A 16,276-nucleotide genomic window follows, 5' to 3' on the forward strand; every position below is an offset into this window, starting at 1 on the left:
TTAAAAATTTTTTCATAGAATCAAATACGCAAAACTCAAATTTAAAAGTGAATTGTGTATTAAAAGTACACTTAAAAAAAGTTTACTTGGATCCAAAGATCTTGACCTTCTCTTAATGATTTTGGTATTGATTCCGAGCCAAAGATGTGGCTTTTGTAAAATAAAGGCATTTTTTAGCAATATATCTGGCTTTAAATCTGGGATCAATAAAATTAAAATTATGATACAGATCTCATTAATCGAATTTTCGTTCTCTTTTCGCAGGTATATTAATAAAGCTTTTTACGTACAAACAAATTGCAAGTTTAAAAATTCAAATTATAACGGATAGTTCAAAGTAAACAAAGTTGTTTTTAATTCCAAAAAACTTTAAACCAAAGACGCTAAATCCTCAAAATAAGTCTTAGCCTATATTTGAAGCCTTTTTATCTTAGAACTACAAATTCAGTATTTCAGTTTTGTTTGTTTAAATCAAAAATGTTTTTCTTTTCCTTAAGGAGAATGTGCCTTTGTTTAACGGAGGGACGCAAATTTCCAAAATGTGTGTCCTAAATTTAATATAAAATACTTTAAAGCAAAGATTATAAACTTTATTTTAACTAAAATTACATTATTTCAAAGAAATTTTTTACTTAATATTTTGTAAAATGCGCATCCTAAAATTTACGTTGCGTAATCTTTAATATCACGTAAATAGTTTTGTTCAATATATCCTTATTTCAATTCTGCGCTTTTTTGGCTCCAAAGCAATACCAAGATACTTAGGCTAATGATCATATTTTTAGAACCAGGCATAATTGTTTTTCAGTGTGGTATAACAAAAAGTTTTTATTTTTAAATTATTAGAGTTTTTATTTTTAATGCTATAGAAAATCAGAAGCTATTCTTTTACTTTTTTTATTTGCATATGTGTCGCTGTGCGTCGGTCCCGGGTTCAACCCCCAAAAAGGATCTTGCCTATGCTCGTCTAACTACAGTTTTTGGGTAGTTTTTCCTTAACCCTTTCACTACCGGAATTAACCTTAATGTTAAAAACTTCAATTTTTCTCTTTAATTTTTGCTTGTACTAACAGCGTGTAGAATATAAATTATAACTTTTTGGACATGCCTTCAAGAGCTATATGAGTTTGTTGTAAGAACTTAATTCTTGAATTGTGACCAAATGGCCTTACCAAAATAAGCGCTATTTTCCCTATAATATCTTCCCAAGTGTGAGCAAAAATACAAAAAAGAACCCGAAACAAGTATATACGGCCGTAAGTTCGGCCAGGCCGAATCTTATGTATCCTCCACCATGAATTGCGTAGACTGTCATCCACAATCGAATTACTTGGGTTGCGGTAACACTTGCCGATGGCAAGGTATCTTAAAACTTTTTAACACCGTCTTCTAAATTGTATGTTAGTCTATATGGGGTATATATTAAACAAAAAACAGCCGATTAAATACGTATATAATTCAGTTTGACAAAATTTTCTACAGAAATAAATATTTGACAAAATTTTCTATAGAAATTAAATTTTGACAAAATTTTCTATAGAAATAAAATTTTGGTAGATTATTTTTAGCGATGTGGACCAATTTAGACCGATATGGACCAATTGTTACATGGCTGTTAGCGGCCATATACTAGTGCTATGTACCCAATTTCAACCGAATGGGATGAATTTTGCTCCTCCAAGAGGCTCCGGAGGTCATATCTGGGGCTCGGTTTATATGGGGGCTATATATAATTATGGACCGATATGGACCAATTTTTGCATGGTTATTGGAGACCATATAATAGCACCATGTACCAAACTTCAACCGGATCGGATGAATTTTGCTCCTCCAAGAGGCTCCGGAGGTCATATCTGGGGATCGGTTTATATGGGGGCTATCTATAATTATGGACTGATCTCGACCAATTTTTGCATGGTTCTTAGAAACCATATACTAATACCACGTACCAAATTTCAGCCGGATCGTATGAAATTTGCTTCTCTTAGAGGATCGGCAAACCACATCTGAAGATCGGTTTATATGGGGGCTATATATAATTATGGGCCGATATGGACCAATTTTTGCATGTTTTTTAGAGTCCATATACTAATACCATGTACCAAATTTAAGCCAAATTGGATGAAATATGCTTCTCTTAGAGACTCCGCAAGCCAAATCTTTGGGTCCGTTTATATGGGGGCTATACGTAAAAGTGGTCCGATACGGCCCATTTCAATACCATCCAACCTACATCAATAACTACTATTTATGCCAAGTTTCAAGTCGATAGCTTGTTTCGTGATTTCAACAGACGGACGGACGGACATGCTTAGATCGACTCAGAATTTCACCACGACCCAGAATATATATACTTTATGGGGTCTTAGGACAATATCGATGTGGTACAAATGGAATGACAAAGTTAATATACCCACCATCCTATGGTGGAGGGTATAAAAATATCAGCTATAGTCTTTGTATGAATGTCCATTTACTAGAGACATACAGTAGAAAAATGGTCTCAAAATGTCGTATATTTCGTTTTTTTGTTAAAGAAATTTATAAAAATACATTTTAGTGTACGTCAATATGGAAAATATTTATAGCTGAAGCCTCTACTTTAAAATAACATCGAGAAATAAATCGAAACTGAGTTGGTATACAGAGTTTGGAGTCGTTTTCGAATATCCTCCTAAGTGGACATCGGTAGTCAAAGGGTTAAGTTATAGACACATTATGTCTAAAAACTTTTTCATTTGAAAATTTTTCAATGAAAAACTTGATGGGGAGGGGGCTTAGGCCTCTACTGAGAAAATTCTATGCTCTCATTTCATAATTCAAAGATATCGATTTATAACTTTTCTGGTTATATGGGTTGCGCTAGGATGTTTTCCGAGCCAAAAATAAACCAGAAGTGAATGAGGCCACAAAAAAAATCTTTTCTGAATTAATCAAGAAATTAATTGATCCAATTAATTTTTTATTTGAAAAGTCTTCAATCACAGAAATGATGATGTATCAATTAAAAAATTAATTGATACTATTAATTTTTGTGATTGCTTTTTATTTCAATTAAAAAAAAAATTGTTGAATCAATTAAATTTTTAATTGAATATCATTTAAAACTCATTTAAGACTTTAATTGGAAAAATTTTCGTGAATTTTTTCTGTGTAGTTAAAAGGCTCGAACATTTGATAGACTTTTGAACAGGTTAGCTAGGCTTGAGGGGGGACATTAAAATTTGTATTAAGTAATTTTGCAAAACCATTAATGTAGTATTATTATAATTTTTTTGTGTATTGTTGTTCTCTCTAAAGGTCACCGTCGATTAACAGAGCAGAAGTTTTGCAGGTTTAATTATTTTTATGAACAAAAAAAAAAAAAAATAGATAATAAGATGCCTTATCTACATGTCACAAAATTCTATGTACGTCTGTTGTGTTATCATTGCTTATCCAAGTTTTAGTTTAATTACTAAATTCAAAAACTAAGTCGACGTGTTTTATTGTATACTCGAAGGGAGGAAATGAAGAAAAACACAAAAACACTTCCGAATGAATAAACTTTGATACAAAGAAAATGTGATCTTAATACAGACAACTGTAGATTGATGATGAGTGCATTCTGAGCTTGAGGGGTGCCGATAAGGCATATCTCTACAACATCAACATGATTAATAAAAAAATAGTAGAATATTTTAATTTAAATGCAATTTAACTACAAAAAAGTTTTCTACAGCAAATTCGAAAAAAACTCGTCGCGATTATGAATTTCATATCGAATACCCATAATTTGAGGGTATAGTTTTTATTAACAATTTTAAGTCCAATAACATATATACAAGAGTGGGCCAATAAGGTCCGCTTAATGTATTACTTTTTGTAACTAAATTATACACTCAAATGAACCCATCTCTTTTCTTTGGATGAAAATTAACTTTTCTGTCGGTTTAACAGAAAAATGCACATGTATTGGAAAATTTTCCATAATATTCTACACTTCTCCATTCGTATACTCATAGTTATTGAAACCATTATCGATAATTAGTAACACATTTTAACATGCTATTTCGAAACAATTGCAGACATGTGCCAATAAACTTGTACGTACGTATACAAAAATGTCAGTTATGACAGCAATTATTTCAAATATTTCAAAGATGGAAGAAAAAAATCCCTTGTAGTGACGTTAATAACTCCACACGAGATTTAACGATGTCAATATCAAGGGAAACCTAGTGATCTGGGGGAAATAAAACAAAATTACAATGAAAACATATAGTCATAAATATACGGATATCGCCGTGGGTCATTTCTGTTTTTTATGTTTCTATAGAAAATTTTGTCAAAATTGTATTTCTATAGAAAATTTTGTCTAAATTTTATTTCTGTAAAAAATTTTGTTAAAATTTTATTTATATTCTATAAAAATAAAATTCCCCAAAATTTACTTTCTATAGAGAAAAAATTTTTTTTGTCGAAATTTTATTTCTATAGAAAATTTTGTCAAAATTTTATTTCTATAGAAAATTTTGTCAAAATTTTATTTATATAGAAAATTTTGTCAACATTTTATTGCTATAGAAAATGTTTTCCAAATTTTATTTCTATAGAAAATTTTGCCAAAATTTTATTTCTATAGAAAATTTTGCCAAAATTTTATTTCTATAGAAAATTTTGCCAAAATTTTATTTCTATAGAAAATTTTGTCAGCCCATCCGACTGAAATTTAGCACGTGTTTTTAGTATATGCCTTCTAACAACCGAAAATTTTGTCATAATTTTATTTATATAGAAAATTTTGTCAAAATTGTATCTATTGATGTTGTTTTTGATTTCAGCTTAAAACCATGCATTGACTAAACTACAAGTGTAGCTTAACCAACAGAGGAAAATAATGTTTGTCAAATTTATTTGGGCAAAGCCCTATAGACTGCAAGATGGTTGGATCATCAGCATCCTCTACTTGCAGCAAAACTATCAACCAATTATCAGAATAAATTCAAGCAGTTCACTAAACCCAAAAGTAAACCACACTTGAACCTTCCGAAAAAAGGTTTTATATGATAGCCGGCTTATGCCGAAATAAATTCGTACAACCATTTTATTTCCATAAAAAATGTTGTCCAAATTTTGTTTCTTTAGAAAATTTTGCCAAAATTGTATTTCTATAGAAAATTTTGTCAAGATGTTATTTCCGTAGAAATGTTTATCAACATTTTATATCGAAAATGTTTTCAAAATTTTATTTCTTTAGAAAATTTTGTCAAAATTTTATTTCTATAGAAAATTTTGTCAAGATTTTATTTCCATAGAAAAGGTTGTCAACATTTTATTTATATTAAAAATTTTGTCAAAATTTTATTTCTATAGAAAATTTTTTAAAAACTTTTTTTTCCATAGATATAGAGAGAAATATTTTGCAAAATCTACCAAAACATCGTAATATCTACCAATTTACCAAGCAGTAAAATATCATCCAAAATTTTAATTTTAGTGAAAATTTTGTCAAAATTTTATTTCTATAAAAAAATTTGTCAAAATTTTATTTCTATAAAAAATTTTGTCAAAATTTTATTTCTATAGAAAATTTTGTCAAAATTTTATTTCTATAGAAAATTTTGTCAAAATGTTATTTGTCCAAATTTTATTTCTATAGAAACATTTGTCAGCTGATCCGACTGAAATTTAGTAAGTGTTTTTAGTATATGGCTTCTAACAACCGAAAATTTTGTTAACATTTTATTTTTATTTTATTTCTATAGAAAATCTTGTCAAAATTTTATGTCTACAAAAAATTTTGTCAACATTTTATTTCTATAGAAAATTTTGTCAAAATTTTATTTCTTTAGAGAATTTTGTCAGAATTGTATTTCTTTAGAGAATTTTGTCAGAATTGTATTTCTATAGAAAATTTTGTCAAAATTTTTTTTCTATAGAAAAATTTGTCAGCCGATCCGTAATCGTAAACGGTGTTTGTTTGTATAAAACTTAACATTTTTTAAAACTTTTCAAGTATGCTCTTCGTGCTTGACACAACACAAGGAAAACTAATATTATGTTCTATTACTATGATAATAATATAAAAATCCCTTCCAAAAATATTATAATTGCTATAGTTATCTTACCACATAAAGTAACATATTAAATATTAAAATTTATATAGTTCACATTAGCGAAGGTCTATGGTTATGTGGTTTCATAAAAATCTACAAACTGGGTAATTTCATACATAATAAATGCAATAATATGTATGGTATATATAATATTTGAAATTTTAATTGAATTTTTTTATTGCTTTGGTTTACCCGCCGTAATATCCAATTACATTTGTAAGCTTACGTCGACATACGATGTCGACGGACTGTGCCATGATGTACTAGAGCGCGAACATCATAACTACACTTTGACCTTAAAGCAATGGCATGATTGCAATTCAACTTTAATGGTTCAACGGGGAAAACGTTCATGCATTCACAGTCGGATGAACAATTGTAGCCCCAGCTGTATTCATATGTAGGTCAAGCTGTGATTAAAATTTTACTTGACTTATACTTTACTTCATCGCATATAATTGCATAAACTAGGAATTTCGAATTTAAAAATTTACTATTATATAAAATCTTTAAAAAACATATCTATTGCATTGGAAAATTTTAGGAGCAAGATTTCCCTGTTAATACATTATAACAAAAAAACCCAGAAACCCAAGAATAGTTTTTGCAAAAAATAATTCCATAAGTTTGAATTTATAATGAGTCAACTGTGTCATAGCATAGACTAATAAAAAATCTTGGTAAAATCTTGTTTACACGCAAAAAATTAATTTCTTTGCTGGGAAACGAAATTTAAGAACAATGAGATCAAATCAACAATCAAAAATTTTTTTATCAACAACTTTACAATGAATCATGATACACAGAAAACCACATTTATTGGCATCAATTAGAATTTTAATTCACCAAAAGAAATTTATTTATAAAAATTAATTCATCCAATTAAATATTTTGTTGATTAAGTGATTGATTACAGTTTTTATTAAAAAATACATATTGTAATATTAAATTAATTAATTCAGTTGTCTGAAGGAAATTTTTAGACCAACGAATATCGTATAGAATTTTCTTTCAATTTCCTATCATTTCCTATATCATTCTCATTTTCTTGGCATTTATTTGGCTATGACCACTTGTAATTTGTAATACAAAGAATAAGGGACCAAATAACAGATTTTATATATATATTTGTTTAAATTTGCCTCTTTTCGTAACGAAGATGGTTCTATTCTCAATCCTAATTATTCAAATTTCAAACTATAAAATTTCTTTAACAAGCGAAAAAATTAATTATATCTAATACATTTTCTCGAATTTGTCGACAAATATTTACTCAATTGTTTGATATCGATGATGTCAGCGTTTGTAATACTTTTTAGTTAAAATTTTCTAAAAATATTCTAAATTTTCTAAAATTAACCTAAATTATCCACTGTTTATTTCAAAAATTTCCACTGTTCTTTCAGTGTATGGATAAAGCGCAAGTAGCACCCCGGAAATAGGGTGTTAAGAAGCTCGCTAAGAAGTCAAGAGTGCCACCTACGGTTGCCACCGTGGTGCAATGGTTAGCATGCCCGCCTTGCATACACAAGGTCATGGATTCGATTCCTGCTTCGACCGAACACCAAAAAGTTTTTCAGCGGTGGATTACCCACCTCAGTAATGCTGGTGACATTTCTGAGGGTTTCAAAGCTTCTCTAAGTGGTTTCACTGCAATGTGGAAAGCCGTTCGGACTCGGCTATAAAGAGGAGGTCCCTTGTCATTGAGCTTAATATAGAATCGGGCAGCACTCGGTGATAAGAGAGAAGTTCGCCAATGTGGTATCACAATGGACTGAATAGTCTAAGTGAGTCTGATACATCGGACTGCCACCTAACCTAACCTACGGTTGCCATAGTTGGTAGAATTCTACCAAGAATGGGGAATTTTTATTGATTGTTTGGTAATATAGACGAATTCTTGATGTTTTGGTAGATTTTGCAAAACATTCCTCCCCAAGTAAGAGGTAATTAAATTTTCCATGGCAACAAAAATTTTGACAAAATCTTCTATGGAAATAAAATTTTAACAAAATATTCTATAGAAAAAAAAATTTTAAAAAAATATTCTATAGAAATAAAATTTTGATAAAATTTTCTATAGAAATAAAATTTTGACAAAAAATTCTATAGAAATAAAAGTTTGACAAAATTTTCTATAGAAATAAAATTTTTGCCAAAATTTTCTAGGGAAACAAATTTTTAAATAAAATTCTTTATTTTGCCAAGCTTGAGATCTACTTGTTTTTATTATTTTTAATTCATCCGTCCTAATATTTCGCAATTTTCGTTGAATTGCTTCATCAGAGGTGTGTGATATAAATCAATCACTATACACAAAATTCTTATTAGAGCATCACTGCTCTCGTCAACTTTCGCTATTGATGAAGCAATTCAAATAATCTCAATTAAATTAAAAATAATACAAACAAATAGATCTCAAGCTTGGCAAAATAAAGAATTTTATTTAAACTGAAAAAGATCGAACAAGAAACAAAATAAATCAAACAAAATTTTGTCAAAATTTTCTATAGAAATAAAATTTTGTCAAAATTGTCTATAAAAATAAAATTTTGACAAAATTTTGTATAGAACTAAATTTTGACAAAATTTTCTATAGAAATAAAATTTTGACAAAATTTTGTATAGAAATAAAATGTTGACAAAATTTTCTATAAAAATAAAATTTTGGCAAAAATTTCTGTACAAATAAAATTTTGACAAAATTTGCCATAAAAATAAAATTTGCTATACAAATAAAATGTTGACAAAATTCTGTGCAGAAATAAAAGTTTGGCAAAATTTTCTATAGAAATAAAATTTTGACAAAATTTGCCATAAAAATAAAATATTTATAGAAATACAATTTTGACAAAATTTTGTATAGAATTGAAATTTTGACAAAATTTTGTACAGAAATAAAATTTTGACAAGATTTTCTATAGAAATAAAATTATGACAAAATTCTGTTCAGAAATAAAATTTTGAGAAAATTGTGTATAGAAATAAAATGTTGACAAAATTTTTTATAGAAATAAAGTTTTCACAAAATTTGCTATAAAAATAAAATTTTCTAGAGAAATAATTTTTTACAAAATTTTCTATAAAACTAAAATTTTGACAAAATTTTCTATAGTAATAATTTTTTTTTCTTATTTTGTAATAAAATTTTGAAAAATTTTCTATAGAAATAAAATGTTTGTTAAAATTTTCTAGAGAAACAAAATTTTGTCAACATTTTCTATAGAAATAATTTTTTTACAAAATATTCTATACAAATAAAATGTTTGCCAAAATGTTCTATAAAAATAAAATTTTGACAAAATTTTCTATACAAATAAAATGTTAACAAAATTTTCTATTGAAGTACAATTTTCACAAAATTTTCTATAGAAAAAAATTTTGACAAAATTTTCCATAGAAATAAAATGTTGACAAAATTTTCTATAGAAATAAAATTTTTACAAAATTTTGTATATAACATTTTGACAAATTTTTGTATAGAAATAACATTTTCACAACATTTTCTATAGAAATAAAATTTTGACAAAATTTTCTATATAAGTAAAATTTTGACAGAATTCTGTACAAAAATAAAATTTTGGCAAAATTTTCTATAGAAATAAAATTTTGACAAAATTTTCCATAGAAATAAAATTTTGACAAAATTTTGTATATAACATTTTGACAAAATTTTGTATAGAAATAACATTTTCATAAAATTTTCTATAGAAATAAAATTTTGACAAAATTGTGTATATAAATAAAATTTTGACAAAATTCTGTACAGAAATAAAATTTTGACAAAATTTTCTATAGAAATAAAATTTTGACAAAATCTTCTATAAAAACAAAATTTTCTATAGAAATAAAATTTTGACAAAATTTTCTATAGAAATAAAATTTTGACAAAATTTTCTATAGAAGTAAAATTTTGGCAAGATTTTGTATAAAAATAAAATTTTTACAAAAAATTAAAATAAGCCCAAAATAGATTGGCTTAATATGGTTGATTTGTGCTAAAATTTTCTTCAAATTTTTGGCAAATTATTGCTGTAGAGAACGAGCTTTAAAAACGCAACATGCAAAAAAAGCAATGTCCAGACATTTTTACTTTCTAAGTTCACTACTCCAGTGTATTGCCGTTGGAAATCGATCTGCCAGAGATTTAATGCAAGTAAAAATGACCCTCCGTTTTTTTTATTTGATATGTTGGGGAGATCATTTTCAAAATAATTTGAATGAGTAGTTCGTCCAATAAGGCGAGCTGATGAGGATGTGAAAATTTGAAACAGTTGTCTTCCCCTCGACTTTCGACAACATTTTTATCTTTCCATAATACCATAAAAAATCGGTAATTAAGGATAGGCTAATAAATAAGTCATTATATCATTACATGTACTAAGGTACAATAAATGTACTAAGGTACAACAAAGTTTTAAATGCGCATCATGATAAATGTATTTCGGAATCGGAATAAACAAAACACAATATATCTAATTTGTTTCTCTCCCTGTAATGTTAATCACTATATTATTCAAATAAATATGTTGTGCCAATATTCCAATAGATATTCAATTAAATCTTAATTGGGTTTCTATTGGCTCATTCAATCGTTTCACAAGAAAAATCCCCCATTCCATTATCTAGAAGAAAAAACAACTAATACCAATCACTAATATACAGCTTTGAAGACAGATGTTATTACTAATTGTTCTTTAAATGATAACTGAAAATGCTTTGTCATTTTACGCTCCGCGTCATTTGTTTATATATTTTTTCTACGATTTTTCATTGACGCCCCATGCATTAATGTTTTGTATGTTACAGATATGTATGTGTTTTTATTATGGATAGAATAATTAATAGCCTTGACTTTGGCAGTTGCTACGAATGGGGTTTGCCACGTATGAAGGTTTTTTCCTATGTCATTCTAAATTGCAAAAAAAAAAATATTATTTCTTGGAAGTAGCACACTTCTGTGGGAAGTTTCCAATTAGAAAAGCATTTAAAATTTGGTTTTTTACCATTAAGTTGTTTTTTTCTTCTTGTCAAGGAAGTCAGTTCTGCAAAGATGAAAACTCAGGGGTTCACTCTGGCAGGACGCATTTGGAACACGGTTGCCACAGTTGGTAGCAGAGACCGTAACGGTTATAAGTGCTATCAAAAAAGTTATTTTTTAATCGTTATTTTGTGACTAAAAAAATAAAAACTCGAATGAAACTGTTAAAAAGATAGTTTTATTTATCCGTCATAAATAAAACACTTTTTATAAGTTTTATTTTTCCTTCAGAAAATGATACTCTTTTTTGGAGTTTTATTTTTTCTTCGGAAAATAAAACTCATTTTTAGACGATAAAGGTGAGTACTATGTTCGGGGTTTTCACCAAAACACTAAATTAAAAGTACAAATATATTTAGGAAGACGATTATATTTTGATCAAGTCTTGCAAAATAATGGATGGAAAAGATCCAAGCAATTGATTGTAAATAATTTTATATTTCTAAATTAATTAATTAAAAAAAGTAACCGTGAAAACAAGCTGGTTTTCAGCTTGAAAACTGAACATAGTACTCAGCTTAAGTTAAAAATTATTTTAGGAACATGACTAGTCATCTTAATTTACCTTTACCGCAGACGGGATGAATTCCACTACTTGATGCTAAAAAGCTTAATGCGTTATAAATCCTTCTGATTGAAAAATGTCGATGCCGCGCTTAATCTAAGTCTGTCAGAATGGGAAAGCCCTCTTGGAGCAAGCAGAGCGATTATTTTATAGCGATTTCTTTAAAATATGGCTTCAAATGAAGCTAGAAATTCGTCGAAGCCGCCAGCTCAGAATTTCTGACAATATTAGAACGGCGTGAAAACTTGCTGCTAAAAAATCCAACACTCCTTGCAGCGACCTGTGTTTAAATCTTTCCGTTGAATATTTGGAAAAAATATGTTCGTTAAATTAAATAAATAAATGAATACAAACTTTATGTGAGATAAACTCAATAAAACAAGAAATTGTAAAAAAAAAGAATATGAGTGTTATTTAAGACGAAAAAATAAAACTCCTGAAATGAGTTTTATTTTCCGAAGAAAAAAATAAAACTCCAAAAAAGAGTATTATTTTCTGAAGGAGAAAATAAAACTTATAAAAAGAGTTTATTTATGACCTTTTATTTTTACGTTGAAAAATAACCGTTAACTTTGGAGTTGGGAGTGTTTTTTTAATATCACCATAGATTCTGAAAGAGCTTTCCGAGATGAATCTATTGGTATATGACAATATAGGTCTCCGTTGACTCTAACATGAAGAGTTTTTGAGTTGAAATTTTCTGGATAACAGTTATTTACGGTCCCTGATTTCTATAGAAAATGTTGCCAAAATGCCAACCTATTATAATAACCAACATCAACAATTGTGTATAGAAATAAATCATCCATTTTCTAGGAGCTTTATCTAAGCCCTAAATTTTCTATAAAAAAATCTAATTCTCACATTTTTCTCATCTCTTGCAGGTCAAAAGCGAAGAAGTGGTGGAAGCCTATATAGAGCGATGTAAACAAGTGAATCCCCTAATAAATGCCATTGTAATGGATCGATTCGAGGAAGCCCTGGAAGAAGCCCGTGAAGTAGATCGTGTCATAGCCATGGGCATCAATACCGAAGAGGAAATGGAGGAAAACACTCCACTCCTAGGTATACCGGTTACCGTGAAAGAATCAATAGCTGTCAAGGGGTTAACAAATCAAACGGGACGAGTCTTCAAGACACCACAAATTGCTAAGGCCGATGCTCCCGTAGTGGAACAAATCAAACGTTTTGGTGGTATTATTCTCTTGGTATCCAACACTCCGGAATTGTGTCTGCTCTGGGAAACATACAACAATGTGACAGGACAAACAAGAAATCCCTATGACTTAAAACGTACTCCTGGAGGTTCATCGGGTGGAGAAGCTGCTCTATTGGCTAGTGGTGCATCGCTATTGGGTTTAACATCGGACATAGGAGGATCTTCTCGATTGCCGGCAATGTTTAGTGGTATATGGGGCCATAAACCCACACCTTATGCCGTGTCTTTTAAAGGCCATCATCCAACATCGGATTTTCCCAAATGGGGAGATTTCTTTACCATTGCCCCAATGACACGTTATGCCAAAGATCTACCATTACTGCTAAGATGTATGGTCGATCCGCAGGGACCCAAGCTAACATTGGAAAAGGAGATCAGTGTCAGTGGTATACGTTTCTTTTTCATGGACAATGATGGTCCTTCGGGTATGATGAGGCCACTCAGTCGCGATCTACATGCTGCCATTAATCGAGTGGCCAATGATTTCAAAGCCAAGCGAGTCAATATACGTAAAATGAAATGGTCCCTTGATATTTCTCTTTCGGCCATGTTGACCATGAAGAATATCGAAACCATTTATCACAAGACCGAAGAGGGTGAAAGACCAAAGACCATTTGCACAGAGACAGTAAAATATTTCTTTGGCTGCTCCGATAGTATATTGCCATCGGTGATTTTTGGCCATTTGCAAAACTTCATGAAAATCATACCAAATTCAAGGCACAAGCATTTGGCCACCATAATAGAGGCCCTAAAGACTGAATTCAAAGAACTATTGGGTAATGATGGTGTCTTCATCTATCCCACATTTCCCAATACAGCCCATCAGCATTATCAGATCTATCACAAGCTGTTGGAGCCCATGTATATGGCAATTTTCAATACCCTGGGATTGCCAGTGACCAATTGTATGATTGGTTTGGATCGTCGTCGTTTGCCTATGGGCATACAAGTAGTGGCGAATCCGGGTCAGGATCATTTGTGCTTGGCTGTGGCCAGAGAAATGGAAAGACGCTATGGTGGCTGGGTAAGGCCGCCCTCGGAAGATTCTAGTAAACGTAGTGAATAAATGTATTAAATTAAACACACAAAAAAACGCAATACACAATACCCATAAATTCATAAATATATACATCACACATCTACCCAAACATCGATATAAATTTAGACGATTTTTTAATTTAATTTTAATATTACTATTAAACTTATATCGTATTTTTTCTCATCATTTAACATCACATTTTTTATGGTTTTTTAAATGTTTGTTTTTTGAAAGTTTCCATTGTGAATCAATTAAAATGTAATATTTTTCTGTATTTGTAGTGTTGATAGGAAGAGAATGGATTCTGTTTTTTTATAATAATTCCATTTTATAATTACGAAAAATTATATCGCTGAAACAATAGACCAATACAATTCATGTTGATTTGGAATACCAATTAAATTAATTTTTTTTGAATACTGATCACATTAATGACACAAACATTATTTAAATTTTGATAATAAATAAAATATATTCAAATAATTCAACGAACAATACAATTTCCAATAATAGAACAACTATTTAGTGGTTAACAACAAAAATCATAAAAAGGCAAATTTTCAAATCGTATAATAAACAGTTACATTAATTTATTTCTGTCATTAAAATCCCTATTTTGAAAGATTTAAGATGATTCTGATAGTTCTTTAATCCATTACTATAATTATGGAAATTTTACTTAGATTTGCAGCATTGTTCGCCACGTGGCAAAGAATCGGTGGCAACTCGATGTCACTTACCGTTAAACATAATGACAGAGTGAATAAAAACAGTGTCGCACAATGCATGCAGCTTTGGTATTACAGAACTGGGTGACACCGACGCAAACTGTATGATATTTGAGAGAAGCGCAAAGTTTCGCTTCACAGTTTCGTTCTCTTGTATTTTTATTCTCTCTGATAATGAAAGAAATTGACTCTTCTACAGAGAAATCAAATGTCAATAGTATAGATGTCGCTCAATGACCAAAGCGTTTTAAATGTGTAAACATACCAGGGATGGAAAATACAATTTTTAAGAAAGTAAAAAAAAAAGTATTTTTCGAGCGAAAACTTTAGACTGAATTTTAAAGAAAATAAAATTTAGTTTGTCAACTCCTCAATTCTAAATATTTTTTTAGTTTTATATCCGCTTACAAAGACTACAGTAGTATTGTCGGTATATTGGTAGATTTCATGGTATTTCATACATTTTCTGTAGATAAATAAAAATAAATTGTTGACAAAATTTTCTACCGAAATAAAATTTAGACAATACTTTCTATAAAAATAAAATTTTGATAAAATTTTATATAGATATAAAATTTTATATAGAAATAAAATTTTGACAATATATTCTATAGAAATAACATTTTGACAAAATTTTCATCAGAAATAAAAATTTAGAAAAAAATTTATAAAAAATAAAATTTTGACAAAATTTTCTATACAAATAAAATTTTGACAAAATTGTCTATAAAAATAAAATTTTAACAAAATTTTCTATAGAAATAAAATTTTGAAAAAATTTTCATCAGAAATAAAATTTTGACAAAATTTTCATCAGAAATGAAATGTATACAAAATTTTTATCAGAAATATAATGTTGACAAAATTTTCATCAGAAATAAAATTTAGACAAAACTTTCTATAGGTATAAAATTTTGATAAAATTTTATATAGAAATAAAATGTTGACAAAATTTTATATAGAAATAAAATTTTGATAAAATTTTATATAGAAACAAAAATAAAATTTTGACAAAATATTCTATAGAAATAAAATTTTGACAAAATTTTCATCAGAAATAAACATTTTGAAAAAAAAAAAAATTATGTAAAAATAAAATTTTGACAAAATTTTCTATAGAAATAAAATTTTGACAAAATTTTCATCAGAAATAAAATTTTGACAAAATATTCATCAAAAATAAAATTTTTACAAAATTTTTCAGAAATGAAATGTTGACAAAATTTTCATCAGAAATAAAATTTAGACAAAACTTTATATAGATATAAAATTTTGATAAAATTTTATATAGAAATAAAATTTTGACAAAATATTCTATAGAAATAAAATTTTGACAAAATTTTCATCAGAAATAAAAATTTTGAAAAAAAATTATATAAAAATAAAATTTTGGCAAAATTTTTAATAAAAATAAAATTTTGACAAAATTTTCTATAGAAATAAAATTTTGATAAAATTTTCATCAGAGATAAAATTTTGACAAAATTTTCATCAGAAATAAAATTTTGACAAAATATTCATCAAAAATAAAATTTTGACAAAATTTTCATCAGAAATAAAATTTTGACAAAATATTCATAAAA

At 28.2% G+C, this 16,276-nt stretch overlaps 1 protein-coding gene across 2 annotated transcripts in view; it reads left to right on the top strand.

Annotated features, from left to right (window-relative positions):
* LOC142220038 (fatty-acid amide hydrolase 2-A) overlaps positions 1 to 14,558 on the top strand; it is a 67,669-nt gene extending 53,111 nt beyond the window's left edge. For both annotated transcript variants that reach the window (XM_075288895.1, XM_075288905.1), the window contains exon 3: positions 12,589 to 14,558. In XM_075288895.1, the coding sequence (XP_075145010.1) occupies positions 12,589 to 13,992 (1,404 nt within the window). In that variant the 3' untranslated portion in view covers positions 13,993 to 14,558. The remainder of the gene's footprint in view (positions 1 to 12,588) is intronic.
* Positions 14,559 to 16,276: the final 1,718 nt, after the last annotated feature.

The sequence above is a fragment of the Haematobia irritans genome, chromosome 1 (assembly GCF_050003625.1).
Source record: "Haematobia irritans isolate KBUSLIRL chromosome 1, ASM5000362v1, whole genome shotgun sequence".
In the NCBI taxonomy this organism is placed as follows: domain Eukaryota; kingdom Metazoa; phylum Arthropoda; class Insecta; order Diptera; family Muscidae; genus Haematobia; species Haematobia irritans.